This window comes from Thalia democratica, chromosome 2 (genome assembly GCF_965202585.1).
Source record: "Thalia democratica chromosome 2, ktThaDemo2.hap1.1, whole genome shotgun sequence".
Lineage (NCBI taxonomy): Eukaryota > Metazoa > Chordata > Thaliacea > Salpida > Salpidae > Thalia > Thalia democratica.
This window is the reverse complement of record NC_139166.1, coordinates 28364765-28381789: the sequence shown is the minus strand read 5'-3', so window position 1 is coordinate 28381789 and position 17025 is coordinate 28364765. Positions and strand designations below refer to the sequence as shown.

At 25.8% G+C, this 17025-nt stretch overlaps 1 protein-coding gene across 2 annotated transcripts; it reads left to right on the top strand.

Annotated features, from left to right (window-relative positions):
- Window positions 1-2591: 2591 nt before the first annotated feature.
- On the top strand, window positions 2592-12265 carry LOC145829220 (STAM-binding protein-like). 2 transcript variants are annotated; one of them, XM_082936958.1, is made up of 11 exons: window positions 2592-2725; window positions 3027-3091; window positions 3959-4127; window positions 4389-4585; window positions 4730-4959; window positions 5501-5573; window positions 7807-7945; window positions 8697-8834; window positions 9243-9356; window positions 10040-10141; window positions 11541-12265. In XM_082936958.1, exons 1-11 carry the CDS (start codon window positions 2603-2605, stop codon window positions 11604-11606), a joined length of 1416 nt encoding a protein of 471 aa, XP_082793084.1. In that variant the 5' UTR covers window positions 2592-2602; the 3' UTR covers window positions 11607-12265. The 2 variants fall into 2 exon arrangements, with proteins under 2 accessions (XP_082793084.1, XP_082793085.1); XM_082936959.1 differs by lacking the exon at window positions 11541-12265 and having other exon boundaries at window positions 10004-10064.
- The last annotated feature ends 4760 nt before the right edge of the window (window positions 12266-17025 follow it).

Below are 17025 nucleotides of genomic sequence, written 5' to 3'. Positions count from 1 at the left end.
CAAAAAACATAAAACTTTAATGTCAATTATTTTCCTTATCTTAAAAGCTATCTAAAATTTTTTTTTTTATCTTAGAGAACGCACCTTTGTCTTTAATTCAAGAAAAAAAAAATTGGTTTGGGGTTTGAATTATTTCATGGGGTCCCTCCGAAAATAAAGGTTTTTTTTTTGTTTTTTCTATTAAAATTGCTTTATAACCAAAAAATTTTTTTTTTTTTTTTTTTTGATTTCCCTTAGTTTGCATGTTATTTAAATTCTTAAATAGTTATTTTATAAATAATGTTAATATCTTTTACGATTTGGCCTCAAAACAAAATGATGTATATTACACTATCATTTGCCTTGGCCATTTCATAGATAAAAAATTGATAAAAGGAAAAAAAAACAATTAATAAGAATGTAAATTACAGCAAATTTATTTAAACTATAATAATTTAATTGCATTTGTTGTAATTCACATTCTTATTAATTGTTTTTTTCCTTTTATCAATTTTTTATTTAGGAAATGGCCAAGGCAAATGATAGTGTAATATACATCATTTTGTTTTGGGGCCAAATCGTAAAAGATATTAACATTATTTATAAAATAACTATTAAAGAGTTTAAATAACATGCAAACTAAGGGAAATCAAAAAAAAAAAAATTAAAAAAAAAATTATTTTTGGTTATAAAGCAATTTTAATAGAAAAAACAAAAAAAAACCCTTTATTTTTGGAGGGACCCCATGAAATAATTCAAACCCCAAACCAAATTTTTTTTTCTTGAATTAAAGACAAAGGTGCGTTCTCAAGGATAAAAAAAAATTTTTTTAGATAGCTTTTAAGATAAGGAAAATAATTGACATTAAAGTTTTATGTTTTTTGAAAAATTTATAAATTTGTCTATAAAATTAACTTTATGCTCGTGCATTTCTGACTAAGAACTTTATTTCTGACAAAGTTACTTCAACTATATCAACAAAATATAATTGTAATTGCAAATTGAAATATAATTGTAAAATTAATATCAGAAGCTGTTATTTTACCTTAATCAGTTTTTGAGGCATCCATAAAAAAAATAAGTCTGGATTAAAAAAAAAAGTTTTTGCTATGAAACAGGGCTGCCAAAAAATTTTTGATAAATTTCGTCCAGGTTTTTAAAAGTAAACTCTTTTAGGTCTGTTTTTAGTTTAAAGTTAAAAACTGTTAAGTAGTACAACAAGATTGAAAAGACTAATTGATTGAAAAAAGTTACTTTTTTATAATATAAATTTTATTTGATAATAACAATTTTTTTTCATCTATTTGGTAGATATTTTAGTCAATTTAAAATTTTTCTACTTAAAATGTAAAAATTGTTTAAAATTCCAGGTTTCTTTTTGATATTTGTTCAAAATTCCAGGTTTTTTTTCTAAACTTCTTAAATTCCCAGTTTTTTGGGAACCCTGTATGAAATCATAATTACCAAAAGGATCAACCTAAAATTAGAATAAGGTAGCATAATTATGCTTGTAGTAATTTTGCCAAAAATAAAAATAATTAACTGTTATCTAAAATGAAATAATTTTAAATTTGATATTTCTTGAAAAAAAACATAAAATTTAGATAACTCCCAAGAAAAGTGTATAGTTGCAAGGAGTAGAATTCAACACTGATGTTTTTTTAACATAAAAAAATTACTGAGAAACAAACTTGGAAAGATCTAGACCAGTGCTTCTGAACCTTTTTCTAGTGGCGGAACCCTTTTCCAAAGTTCAACTTTTCTGCGGAACCCCTAATTTTAATTTTACATAAAATGTTTAATTAAATAAATGTTCTTTTTTAAATTTCGAAAGGTTTCGCGGAACCCCATTTCAGAAGCACTGATCTAGACTACTGATCAACTTTTATAAGTTAAATAATGAAAATAAGTTAAGATGAGAAATAACTTACATATAAAATAAGGAATTTAAAGACTATTTAGAGTTATATTTTATATAAAACACTTTTAAACACAAATACAGTGTTTAGTAATTATATACTTTTAATTTTTACCATTAAAATAATTTTACACTAAGAAGAGGGAGAAAAAAACTTGTATGACTTAAATATACTGAGAAGAAATTTGAAAACCTTGAAAAATAATTTCCAATAAACCAGTTACCAACTTGACTTAGGATTTTTTTTTTCATTTCCAACCGCCAATTTAGATCTATCTAGTGAAATGGTTAAAAAAAATTGTTTAGAAAATGTTTTACTTCCAAATTAAACTAAGATGATTTTGAAAGATGTTTTTTGTTGTTTATTAACTTATTGAGCATGTTTAAGTTTTGTATATGGCATTAAAAAGTTTCAAAAGTTTACTTAATTGTTAACACATATAATTTCATCCATTTGAATAAAGTTTAAATTATTTTATTTGCATGATATTTTGATTTCAAAATAGAGAAATAGAAAAGAACTTGTATTTATTTTAAAGTTTTCATTTTACTGTGAAGAACAATAAAAAATGCAACATAATTTTCAAAATAAATTTTATGTTTAATTATTTGGTTCAACTTTATTTACTTCATTTAGTATTCTTTGTTTATACTTAAATTTCTAATCAACTTTGTTACATTTTACAGAGTTTGATAATTACAACTATGAGTGATGCTGATCCAGACCAAAGGATACGTGAACTTTTTGCTCTTGGTGAGTCTGTGAGTGTTGAATTTGGAGTTCCAATTAGAAGGTACTACCGCTCTTGCCAAGAACTTATGAGAATGGTTTCTAAAAATTACTTTTTGATGAATATAAGTATTTTTCAAAGTATTTTTAGCTAACAATAACAATTTAAAAAATTACTATAGATAGTTTAATAAACAGACACATAGTGAAGTAATTTTTCTACTGGTTAATAAAGAATAGATTGTAATTAGTATTTTATTTAACTTTTTTTAATACTATGAACTTTGTAATTATGTTTTTAGTTTCATCCAGTTTGCTGTATGGTGCAGTGAATGCTTTTCACATTGGCAATTAACTTTTTAAATAAGTTTCAATCTTATTGAATAATCTTAAATTTAGGCGGGAGTTTATTATGATGAAAACAACCTGGAAAATTCCTACATTTTATATGCTAAAGTAATTGTGTTAGTTAAATTGTGTGATAAAGTAAAAAACTAAACTTAATTAAACAAAATATAATTGATTGATACATGAGTACTAAAATTTTTATTATTCTTTCCTAGTTATTTTATGATTTTTGTTAAAAACAAATTAAGTATTAATTATTTCTGATTTTCTTAGGGTGTTTTTTTTTTATTACTTCTTTACAGCTAGTAAATTAAGCAATACCTTCTAGGCTACACATACCAAACTTGTATATCTTTTACTTCATCAAAGTTATCAAATATTATTATAAAATATGTCTTCTAAACTTTTACTTCAATTTTGTACTTTTACCAAAAATAGTTTAGCCTCTGACATAATATTAATCTACCTACCTTTAATTAGTAATTCAAAGTGGATCATCATTTATATTTTATTATTTGAAATAAAAAATATTTTTACAAAAGTATCAAAGCCCTTAATTAGAATCATGTTTTACTTTGATAGTGTTTTTATTTATTTTACAAAACGTTTAAAATTAAAAGTTTATGTATTATTTTTAGTTTTTCATATTTGTTTTTTTCATGGAGTTATTATAATTTTAAATTTTTACTTGTATTTATTTAAATTTATAAAGTAGTTGTGTTTGCAATTTAGAACATCACCAAATATTCATGTTTTTGTATATCAATTTTTTAAAATTTTATTATTCTATGTTTTGACTGATAAGGTGTTAAATAAAAAAAAAGCAGTCTGTAGTTTTTGTAAGAAACTTTATTAAGTGCATGATATTTCAAAAAATAAAAAGTAATTTTATATAGCTTTAATTTCAAATTTATTGCCGTTAAAAATAATAGTTTTAATAAATATTCAAGTAAATCTTAATTCATGATTAAATATTTATTTAGTTTATCACTTGAGAAGTTAAAACTGCATCCGGATTACTCCTCTGTGCCAATAGCTGATAAAAAGGCAAATAAAAAACTTTTAAAGGTCGCATTTAACAGAGCTGAACAACTGAAACCAAAAATAAAGCAGAAGTACCAAGAGGAATACCAAACTTACCTTGAACAGCAAGTTTGTGTGTTTTAAGTTTTCGTAAATTAAAGAAAACTGCTTTATTTAGGTAAGTTTAAATAAAAAAGTATATATTTAACAACAACAAATGTAAAGCTTGTTGTTGCAACCAAAAACTGAAATGTATTAAACATATGTAATTTAAATTGTTGTTAAGTTTTAAGCTTTTGATTTAACTAAAATATTTTTTAAATTAAAACCTTTGAAAAAAAAAAGTTTGTGTCAACTACGATATATTCTATTCTTACAAATTACAAACAGGCAAGAGCAGTTGCACTTGCTCTTGAAGAGGAAGCAAATAGAAAGCTTGAAGAAGAACAGAGAAGTAAAAAGGAGGAAAAGGCGAAAAAGGATCTGGAAGAAAGAAAACTTGAGATTGAGAGAAAAGAAATGGATGAATTTGTACGAATACAGGAACAAAAGAAACTCGAACTGGAAAGACTAGCCATTGAAGCTGAGTTAGTTTTGATGACTTAAGGATTTGCAATAAAAGAAAAAATATTGTTACATTTTCATTAACTACTAAATTCCGTTAAAAAGCTCACAGACATTATAAGCTTTAAAAAATATATAAGTTGATTATTTAAATAACACGTTCTTAGGTTTGGGCCTAAAACTAAGCTAGTAGACGAAGATAGCCCCTTAGTCCCCCTAGACATTGCGATTCAGATCCCTACAGTTCCTCCAACTAAACATAGTTCTTCCAGTTCTTTAATTAATACTACGCCACCAACTCCAATGCCTAGAAAAATTAATCCTTCAGTTCCTTCCAGAAGTTCAAAACCTGCATTATCAACAACTAAACCAATTATGGAAACTACTAAAGTTGTTTGTAGGTTCTTGTTTATTCTTGAGATCTATATAAAAGAAGTACTTAATTTTAATTGATAATACTAGTTTTGTTAGCACAGTTTTTTACTTTTTTTGAGTTTGATGCTTTATTTTATTTATGCTGTTTCTCATATAAAAATTCTTACTGTATTAAATACTTGAATTCAACTACAAATAATAACAACTTTTTTTCCTGATAAGGCATCTGGATTAGTGCTTAGTACTTTTTATGATTACGTTTAAATTAAGTAGTTATGTCTCGGTTTAATACTTAATTACACTTAGTTCGGTTAGTTTATGTTCTACTTGTTTCTTTTGTCAGTATTTTTATTAATTTTGTAAAAAATGTTTTTTTTTTTTTCTTAAGTTGTGAAATAAGTTTTATAAAAATAATAAGTTTCTTGTTATATAATTAATTGTAGTTTATAAAACCAAGTTTTGTTATGCCTAGAAACTGTAAAAAATAAATTGTTAATGCAAATATTAATTAAATTTATTGTGTTTTTGTATACAGTTTTAGTACAAATAACTTAATATTTCAGATAACAAACCAGGAATTGATAGAAACTTGAAGCCTGTTTATGATGCTACACCAAGCACAGCTGCCTTTGGAGCGTTAGTTTGTATTACTTAATTAGTTGAACAAACTTGTACAATGTAAAAATTTTGTTTTAGTTTGTATTCTAAAACTTGTTTTAACGATCAAAATTGCACTTTTTAGTTAAATAGATTTAAACCATGTCTGTCAAGTTATATATAAATAAAAACGTAAGTTAAGCTTTTTATTCTTGAATTATTATATAAATGAGTCTAATACGCATAGCTGTATTACAGTTTTCTAAATTTTACTTTGTGGTAAACATAAGTTTTTATTATGCCACAAAGAAAAATATTAAATAAATTAAAGGTTTTTTTCAAATACCATTTACAATAACACTTTCTAAAATTTTTTTTTCGAAATTCACCTTTCGAAATTATTTATTTCCCTCGAAATCATATGCCACAAAGAAAATTTACTAAATGTTTTAAAGTTTCTTTATAAATTTTATGTATAATTAACATTTTTAAGTAGAACCTACAAATAAAAAGTTTAGTATATTTTAAAAATAAAAGTTGTTAATATTTTTATAACTTATCAAAATAATATGCTTCTTTTAAATTATAATTTTAAAGTTAATCTTATTTCACTAGTTTTTGAAAGTTGAAAAAACTACTTTTTTTGCTATCACTAGTTTGTAATAAACTATTTTAATTTTTGAATAAATATAATAAGATCATTGCTGACAACCTTGTTTAAAGAAATGTATATAATTTTTCTATTATTATTTACAAATAAATTTTCCAAACTCATCAACAAAGTTGCCAACTTTCAGGTTAAAGTACAGTAACCTTCCAACTAGGTACGCACTTTCTAGGTACGAACTGCCAGTATGGTATGCTTTTTTTAGACTGTGTCCAAAATACAATTTTTTTTAACTTTGGAAACAAATCTATAACTAGTAATAAAGAAGCATTATATTTTAAAATATGTTGTACTGTATTAAATTTATATAAATTTAAACTAAATGAACCAGAAAATAAGTTACAAACTTACAAATTGCATATCTTACATATTACAATTTATTTATTCAAAGAAAATAACGAACAGTGAAATTTAAATTTAAGTACCCCATGATTGAATTAGAGGAATAAAAAATACTTAAAAGTCATACAAAATTCAAAAAGAGAAATAATAAACAGTAAATTTAACATTTACATACCAAATGATTGAAACATAGATGTAAAAAACGTATAAAAAACTGAAACAAAATTTAGACTAACAAAATAATGTACTGTGCAGTTGAAATTTACATAGCCCATGATATATTTAGCTTTAAGAGTCATTTATAAACTTTAGTGGTTTTTAACATGTCTGTATTAGACTTTAATGTAGGTAATTAAAGACCAAAATTTTCTTAGGTACTCACTGCTGGTTGGGTTTGACTTAAAAAAACATATCTAATTAAAAATACTAAAATTAAAAAATGGGTTTAAACAATTTAGAATAGAAAACAGACAGAAATTATTACGATAATAAAACCATTTGCAACTCTTTTTCTATTCTAATTGGCTGATAATTTATAAAAGACAACCCATTTCTAAGTATCAAGAAATACTTGTTTTTTAAAGCTTACGCTTGCTACAAACTTAGTTTGTTGATAAAAACATTATGTATTAGTAAATTTTACTACACAAAATTTTTCTTTTACCATTTTTATACTTTACTTCATAAAATTAGTAAGATCAGGCTTTGGTAGCACAAATCCAAAAAAAAAATTTCGAAATCGCCTTTCTTTGTCTAATTACGATTTATTGCATAAAGTGTTTTTAAAACCACCCACTTTAAAAAACTTTGTTGTATACCATTGAATTATGTTTTCTAGAGAAATTTGCTTCTGGGCCGTACAATATAGAAAAAATCCTCTTGTTGGCCGCAGCTGTTTATGAAAAATATTTAGTAATTAGTAAAAAATACTATTTCAACTAACTATATGATGCAATAAAAGCTATAATTTATATTCAAGCTGTTACTAATTATTAGATTAAGAGCCTACGGTTTGCAAGTTTTTACCACAAAGTACTTTTATGTTGTTTTAAAAAACAGTTTTTTATTCTAGAAATTACATCGCGGCTTGCAGTTTGCCGACCCCTTTTCTAGACACTTGTAATTTTTTAAATTTGTATAATGAGTTTGAAGAAACTAAAAAACGTATTATGATGTTTAGTTTTAAGTATACAGAACAAAAAATACATCAAATGTTATTTTTTAACTTAGTTTAATCTAATTAGTAGTTCTAAACGTCTACAGTTCCTTCACAAAAACTGACAACAAGTACGGACTGAGGACAATATTCTGTCCGGCAAATATCGACCGAGACTTCAGACGGATAGCTGTTAACAACACTGCTAGAAATATAGAAACCTGTGGATTATTGTTCGGAAATATTGTTTGTATTATTTTGCTATTTATTTTTATGGTTTCTAAAAACATTAGTATATTATATACTTTTTTATTTATAAGTTGTATCTAGCTAATAAGTACATAAAACCTTGAATCTGGAATAAATATATAAAAGTATTGGACCAGCAGTAAAAAAAGTCGTACAAATAAAGACATTACTGAATTGAGCAAATATAATATATATATATTTTAAATTCATAAATTTTGTGTACTTCCTTTAAACTGTATTTGGTTAAAAAATTCAATTATTTGTTTTTCCGAAGTATTACCTTGTGAACTGTTTAGTCCATTTATTAGGGTTGCCAAAAAACCTGAAATTTTGAACGAAATCCCTAAAAACCTGGATAAACCTGGAATTTTAAACAACTTTTACTTGTAAAGCTATGAAATTTCGATTTGATACAGAAAATTCGTCATACAGATAATTCTTTTTTGATAATTTTACTATATTTTTAACACATATAAAGTAGCTTTATAATATCTTTTTAATACTAGTTAAGAAACTTTTTTACCTTAAATTTAATTTTATACTTTAGAAAACCCAAAAACTTGTACTTTTGAAAACGTGGAAGAAATTTCTTAAAAACCTTAGTCAATCCTGATTTATGGAAAACAATATATTATGATCAATTATTATACATTTTTATCAAGCTCAATAGTTAGCCCCTGTACAAACATTTTCAAGTAAAAAAATATTTTATGGAAAGCGTTTCACACTAGTAAAAATTTTATAACAGAAAAATGGTGTTTTTGTGATAACCCACGTTTTAGTTCCGCATCAGACCGGAAAACCAGACTCTTGTGACGTCACAAGAGATGAAGACTTGTTTGAGTTTTCAGAATATTGCAAAGGCGTGTGTCTTGGATGGATACATGTAAGTTTTTAACAGTTCGATTGTGTATTTTTAGCACATCTTAGTTGTTTTTAAATTACCTAATATCCGGAATTAAACTTCAATTTTTTTTAAATTATTTTGCTTAAGATGAAAAAGATCAAAAAAAAATATTTTAAGTATATTCACATTAAAAAAACTACTTTTTTTATGTAGATCATTGCTCAGCTGTTACCGGATCAAGACTTACGTATTCTTTTTCTACATTAAATACCTTATTTTTGTTTTTGGGTGATATAAGTTAAAAAACAAGACTTAATGTTTTTCAACTTAACCTTTTATGATTAAACATATTACTATTTAACAGTATTAAAAAAACTTTAAAAATTGTTCAACAGTAAACTAATTTAGTGTATGTGTATAAAAGTATCAATAGAATGATGTAAACAGACCCACCCTAGCCAGACAGCATTCTTATCATCAGTAGACATGCACACTCACTACCCTAACCAGTTGATCCTGCCTGAAAGTGTGGCCATTGTGTGTTCTGATAAATACAAAGAGGTGCGTATTTGCGATGAACCTAACAAGTGTTTTGAAATAGTTGTTGTAATAAGTTATTTAAGTTAATTTTTTAACACAAACTGCAAAAAATCAATACAGTTTTATGAATGTTCGGCTAAAATGTTGTTAGTTGCAATCAAATAATCCACGGTTGCCTCACACTCAGGCCAACTGAAGCTAGTTTGAGTAAAAAAAAATTACTCAGGCTAGTTTATTATTTTTTGTTCAAAACTCAGTCTAGTTAGAATATTCTTCCTAAATGTCACGCTAGTATTTTTGACTTTTTTTGTTATTTTTTAAACACCGTTTTTATTTATTAAGTCGTTTTATTATTTTACGTTAATAATTTATGTTATAACTTTGGTATTTTTAGGTAGTTAAGACTAATAAACTGTATTTTTTTTTTGACTCAAATTGTTATTTTAAATATTTTTCTAAACCCAAGCCAACTCAGGTTTAAAATTTTTGCTTTAAGGTTTGGCAACCTTGATTTTTACTTTTTATGACAGAAATAACTTCCTTTAACTATTCTTTGTATTAATGAGTTGTTTTAGTTTTGTTTATTGATAATTTGATGACATTAAAGCATAAACGCTTTATAATGCTTGTCTCATAATAAATAAATCAAAAACGTTGTTTATTTTCAGATTTTACTTATCAATAATAAAAAGTAATGTATTTAGACGGGCTACTTCATGCTTACACCAGATCATGGGATGAAAGTTATTGGAAATTGCAGGTTAAAGGGGTTTCATCCACACCAAAACAACCCACCTTTGTTCGAGGTTGATCAAGAGTTTAGCTACTTTGAAAAAAAATGTTAACTCTAAATTAATAGTTAAAAAGTACTATAATACGTAGTGATAACAATTTTATAGATCAGAGTTTTTAGTACAGTCACTTCTCGCGAATCTACGCACTCATTTAGTTACGTATTTTAGAGTACACAAAAAAAAATCGAAAAGTTTAAGTTAATAGTTTGATTAAGATAAGAGGAGATAGATTTTTAATAAATTTAGATTTTTGAGTTTTTAGTTTGTTCCTTCCATAAGAATCTTATTGAGCTTTATGGCTTTGCCCTTAATATCTTAGATGTCTTAACACCCCTTTAAGTTAAACAAGGTATAATACTGAATTCCGCACAAGGTTTCATCATTCATTCAAACTCAATGAATCCCTTAATCTTTCCTTAAAACTATTCAAGAAAAGCTTAAATTTTTGTGGGCAAGGAAAAAACTACAAAACAAAATTGTATACATAATGTTATTTTTATTATTATTATTATATTGTCTATTGTGCAATATTGGACTCAGGCATCAAAACCTGAGCCACTTAAACAGGACACAGAATGAGAAAAGTAAAAATAAGATAAAATACATTTATATTCAACAAAAAATAAACATAAACAAAGCATTAAACAAAGTTAGAATCATAAAAAAACTCATTATCAAGTTTAAACTTATTTGCTAGATATAAAAGGCGATAACTTAGTACATACAAACACATTTGTACAAAATTTATAAAAGTAAATTAATAGCCTGTTAAAGGGAGGCGTAGGGAAATAAAATTAATTAATATTACAATTAGAAAAATGAAGAAATCACTAGTTAATATATATGGAATAAACACTATTAAAAGTTATTTATTTATTTTTCTGTATTGTTTTTGTAAAAGTATTTACAATTCTTATCAACTTTTTATATCTTTTACTTCATCAGTGTCTTTTTAAAGAAAGATAGCTATTACAGCACTAAACTACATACATATATGAACTTAAGTAAAAATGTTATTAAAAGTAGGAAAGTCCTCAAACTGCATTTAATCAAATACATTATAAGACAACAGCTAGTATAGTTGGTACATTTGCTACCTCTCGTTTAGTTACGTTCTCTCGTTGAGTTACGCACTTTTGCTGTGGACAAAATGTGCATAGATTCGCGAGAGGTGACTGTACATATTTTTTTAACTTTTTTAAAATACTTTTTAATATTATAAACTTTATTTAACAACAACTTTATCTTTCTTACCAAATTAAAAGTATAATTTTCTCCAGTGAATTTTAGTTATTATAAATATAACTGATTGTTTACCTTTTGTACAAGAGTCTTAATTAACATCTTTTGTAAACATTTTTTGTTATTCCATTTGTAGTATAAACCAAATAAACAAAAAAATAAACAACAGGAATGCAGTCATGTTATTGTCACCAAAGAGCAAAATGCACAAGTTGTAGATTGGAGAAGCAAGTAATTTATTAAAAAAAAAAGTTATAGTCTGAACTAAGAAAATAATATTGGAAGCTGTAATTACATTGCCTGCCCTTTTTTTCAGCACGGAACAATTATTTTTGTGTTATAAATTTATTACTAACTTTTTAAAATGTTTAAATCAATTTAGCTGCCTTTTATATTCTTCATAGTATTTATGATAAAAATCTCAGTAACATTGTCATGCTGTGGATTAAACTAAATGACTTTCTGTTGATAAATCGCTTTTAAACTCGTAGCTAGTTTTTTAATTAATTCTATTAAATATAGTTTTGTATTAGTTTATAAAGTCTACAAAAAAAGGTAGAATTTCTATATTTATAACTTTAAAGTTTTCATTGTTTAACTAAAGTATTTGCTTTAAAGCATTGAAGTAAAATTGATGACTATTTTTACAGTTTTGTACTTTCAAATGCAGAAATTTACAAGTACTGTAATACTATTGTGCAATGTTTATTTCTTTAATCGAGATAAATTTAAAATATCTTTTTTATTAATTAAAACATAACCATAAATTGTTCAAACAACAGTTATAATTTTGACAATGTTTTGAAAGTAAATGACACAACTTTTGTTAAATTATTGTTCCTGCTTAATGACACGTAGTGAGATTTTGAGTGAAATTTTGATAGCAAATAATAAATGCATACAAATTAAAGTTATATTTAAAAAGAAATGAAAGTAAAAACGTTTTATTTCAAAGAGTTCCATTATAAAACAATATATCACTCTATTAAACATATTAGTTTAAATTAAATTCAAATTTAAATACTTTAGTGTATAGTTAATAATTACATATTAAAAAAATTTTTTTTTATATGCTTAAAAATATGGTCACTATTGTAAATAAAATAAATTTACAAAAAGGTATATTACATAAAAACTAATAAATTAAATTAACAACTGTGATGCTATATCTTCTGGCAAGTAACAATTTATTTTATGTATTATAGTAACTTTTAAAAGTTGTTTTTTCTTTTGTGATATAAAGAAACTTAGTTTTATTTTTAGAGTAATTCAACGAAGTTTGTTCTTTGACCAAAGTATAATCAAGTATGTAAGGTGCTGTACTTTGAAAATATTTTTATTCAAAATCTTTAAGTTTGAATGACATCACTAGTTGTTTATATATTTCATAAAGTTTTTGCAATTGATTTCATGCAATATGAAGTAATTAATCTCATATAACTTTTAAGTATTTTTAATCTGATTAAAAAGTTCAATTAATATAAATACCAATTAAAAGTATAAATTTAAACACAAAAATATTCTACATTGTACAAGACTCCAAAGTGAAATTAAAAATAATTACTACTTGTTACTAAGTATTTATATAGCTCTTTTTTTTGAAGTACTCATCTGGTTTTCTGAAATTAATATTTATTCATTAACCAAAAAATTGTCTATTTTGATTGAAGTCTGTTAGACGAAAGTAATTCTAAATTATTTTCTTAATTTTGAAAGTTTTTATTAGAAAAATTTCTGTTTGAAATATGAAACCACTTAGTTTTTATACTTAACTAATTTTAAAATTAACCATTCAGTAGAGCAAATTTTTTTTAGTGTATATTTTTTAATTTACAGTTCTTGCGCAATTTAACCAGCATAACTTCTCTTGTTTAAAAAAACTATGCAGTTCAGCTTGGTTACATGACAATTCAAATTCGGACAACTCAAATTCCGACAATTCAAATTCTTTAAAAAAAATTCAAAAAGCCACAACTTAAAAAGTATTGTATATTTGAAAAGAATAACAGACATGTATGTTGGTCTCATTAATATCTACAAGCCATTTTTTCGTTTTGTAAAATATTAGATATTTCTTAAGATATTGAAAAATAACAAAACTAAGTATACTTTGAAACTTATTTTAGCTATATTGAAAAAAATATTTGATATTTTACAAAAAGGAAAAATGGCTTGTAGATATTAATAAGAGTATCATACGTATTTTTAGTTTTTATCATATATAAATTACTTTTTAAGTTGTTGCACTTAAATATTTTTTTTTAAATTTGAATTTTCGTGCACCCGTGCAGTTTGAATAAAAAATATTTATTTAGTATACTTTTGAAAGTAAAATTGAATATACTAAAAAAATGCTAGTGATTTTAAAACAAAAACTTACTTATTAAACTTTCCGCGTATAATGATGCAGCTTTGATAGTCTGTTCTTTGTCTTAATAATTAGTGATCTACATTTTATTTATGTATTTACTACTATTAAATAGTATAATATTATTTTGTCAACAACATTCATTCTAGCCAAAATAATAGGCTGTACATTTAAAAACAAAAAGGCCTATTGCGCATACTTCAAAGCCCAACTTCAAACTTATCATGGTTCTTTGTACCTGCTACATATCTACATATATAACCCTGATTTTTTTAAGGTAAAAAATTATCGGTTTAATGGTTAAAGTCTTGTGGGCAATAGCGAATGTGTTACATCGTGTGTAATTTTACCTGCATCGTTGACTTTTAATTGAACAAACAATTAAGTCTATCTTTTAAACATGAAACTCCTGGTGATACACCATTTAGAGATCATTCACAACGTTAAAATATAATAATTAACAACCACAAAGTATGGAAAAATCCTGAAGCTCAAATCCCCAAGCAAGTGTTCAACGGCGCTGTAAGCAAACATCAAACCATGTGATCACTGCCTTTTTGGTTCAAAATGTGAGGTTATGCGGCAGCTTCTTAAAACAAACCAGAAATACAGCACCGAAAATCAACTCATTTAAAAAGTAGTAAACATCTATTATTAATTTAAAAAAAAGTAAGTAATACATACTATTTTTATTTATAAAACGCAGCGTTTTATTTTTAGTATGGTTTAGCAAAATCTTGTTAAGTGATTCACTTTAAAATAAAATTTTAACAAATAACAGCAAACTTTTGCTTATTAAAAATTTCCAGCGAATTTTTAGTTTTATTAAAAAGACTACTTTACAAAGCCACTGTTTCTTTCTTCTTTTAATTTCTATAATTAACTACAAAAAATTGAACTAGTTGAGCTACAAAAAATACGTTCAAAAGGTTTGGTCTGAAGACCTGGTGTACAAAAAACCTTTCGGTTATCGAGTCATACACCATAATAGTTAAACGTCATGCCCAGGACATGGTATAAATGGTCACTTATACTGTTTTTAAAATTTCATCCATATTTTTTAAGTTATGTTATAAATTAATCTACATATTAGAAAAACAATTTTAAAAAACGTTGAACTACTTTAATAAGTTTGAAATTTTACTTAAAATGTACTTAAATTAAATCGTTATCATTTCGATCAAAAATATTGATAATTTATATCTTTTAAAATTAGCAACTTCTGAACTACACCATCAAAACCTAAATAACTGAATGGGAATCTAGTACGAATTTAAAAGAAATTTAACTATCATTAGTACTAAAGTTTGTGTTTAGAAAGAAAATTATTTTACCTATTATAAACTATAATCTGTTTTTAAGAGTTAATCACTTAAAAGTTAACAAAAACATTGGCGAAAGTCTATAGAACCGAAGCCTGGGCTTTCATATGCCGTGACCACAAGCTTTTGGTAGACTGAGATCTGAGACAAAGCTTGTGGTCTGATGATCGAGTTGGTATGATCAAACCTTGTTCATCTACAGGCATTTGAAATAAATGGTGCACAAACCTTTGAAGAAGACCTAATAAAAATGGTGCAAGACGTGGAGTTCAGAACAAGTAGAAGCCGTTTCCAAAATGAACTTTCAAAGATTGTGCAGGACATAAGTAAGTGCAAAAATTTGATTGTGCATTCTGATAAAACTTCTAATTTTTACGAAATTTCAGTAAATGACTATAAAAAATTATTAAAAGACAATATTACTAAAGATTACGAAAAATGTACTGATAAAACTTTAAATGATATTAATGTAGAAGCTAAAAATTTAACTAAAAACTTAAAAATACACGATAGGATTAAAAAATTGCCTTTAAAAAACGCATACATAACGGTCAAAGACCATAAAGATAACTTTTTGACACATCCCAAATGTAGATTGATTAATACTTCTAAGTCCGATGTAGGTCGCATAGTTAAGGTTAAGATTGACTGTATTAATAAGGCTGTGCGTTTAAAATCTAAACTTATGCAGTGGACTGATACAGACCAAGTCTTAAATTGGTTCACTGGTCTGGAAAAACAAACGTACAGCTTTTTTAAGTTTGATGTAGTCGATTTTTATCCTTCTATCAGCGAAGAATTGGTAATAAAATCACTAAAATTTGCTGGTATTTATACTAGCGTACCTACTGAAGATTTAAGTCTAATAAAAAACGCATGTAAATCAGTACTTTATGAACAAGGAAACCTGTGGCAAAAGAAGAGAGCAAATAACACCAGCTCTCTTTTTGATGTAGCGCAGGGATGGGTTACATGGGTGCAGAGTTATGTGAATTAGTAGGTCTTTTTTTGTTAGATGGGTTGAAGAATATCTTTGGTTTAGAAAGAGTTGGGTTGTACAGGGACGATGGTCTAGCTGTACTGCCCAATTCTTCTGGCTTTATAGTTGAAAGGCTAAAAAAACAAACGCACGCCTTCTTCAAGTCTGTGGGGTTAAGAGTCACTATTGAATCACCAATGTTGACGACTGACTACCTGGATGTGAAGCTCAACTTGCATGATCTCTCCTATATGCCTTATAAAAAGCAAAACGCAAAAATTATGTATATAAATAAATATTCTAGCCACCCAAAACATATTATAAACCAAATACCAAAAATAATTAATAAACGTTTAAATAAAAGATCAAGCAACGAAGAAAACTTTTTAAAGACAAAACAAGATTACGAACTAATAATGAAAAAATGCGGTTACAATGATAAACTTAATTTTGAAACAACGGAGCAAAAAAACAAAACGACCAATAAAAGTAAAAGAAAGCGAAATATAATTTGGTATAATCCCCCATTCTGTACTTCAGTTAAAACAAACATCGGCAGAGAATTTATAAATCTAGTAAAAAAACATTTCAACAAAAATAACCCATTATCAAAGATATTTAACAAACATAATATGCGAATCAGTTATTCATGTATGGCGAATTTGGAGAGATTAATCAAGTCACATAATCAAAGGATTTTAAACAAAAGTAATTCAATCAAAAATCAGTGTAATTGCGCCGGTGGCTGTAAATACAATTTGAAGGGGGGCAATTGCCGGTCAGAGAACATTATTTACAAGGCAACAGTTAACTCTGACCTTGAAAAGAAGTTCTACATCGGCTTATGCTCCACTCAATTCAGATTTCGGTATGCCAACCATAAAAAATCCTTTAAAGGTGGTGTATACGAAAATGAAACTGAGCTTTCGAAGTATGTTTGCGGCCTTAAGCGCAAAAACATTGATTTTAAATTAACTTGGGAGGT

What these genes read in the sequence shown, in the direction of transcription:
- LOC145829220 (XM_082936958.1), top strand. Translation starts at nt 2,603, where the DNA reads ATGAGTGATGCTGATCCAGACCAAAGGATACGTGAACTTTTTGCTCTT. An exon ending in GCCAAGAACTTATGAGAATG is followed by an intron (nt 2,726 to 3,026) that starts GTTTCTAAAAAT and finishes TCTTAAATTTAG; the next exon opens with GCGGGAGTTTATTATGATGA. An exon ending in ACAACCCACCTTTGTTCGAG is followed by an intron (nt 10,142 to 11,540) that starts GTTGATCAAGAG and finishes AATAAACAACAG; the next exon opens with GAATGCAGTCATGTTATTGT.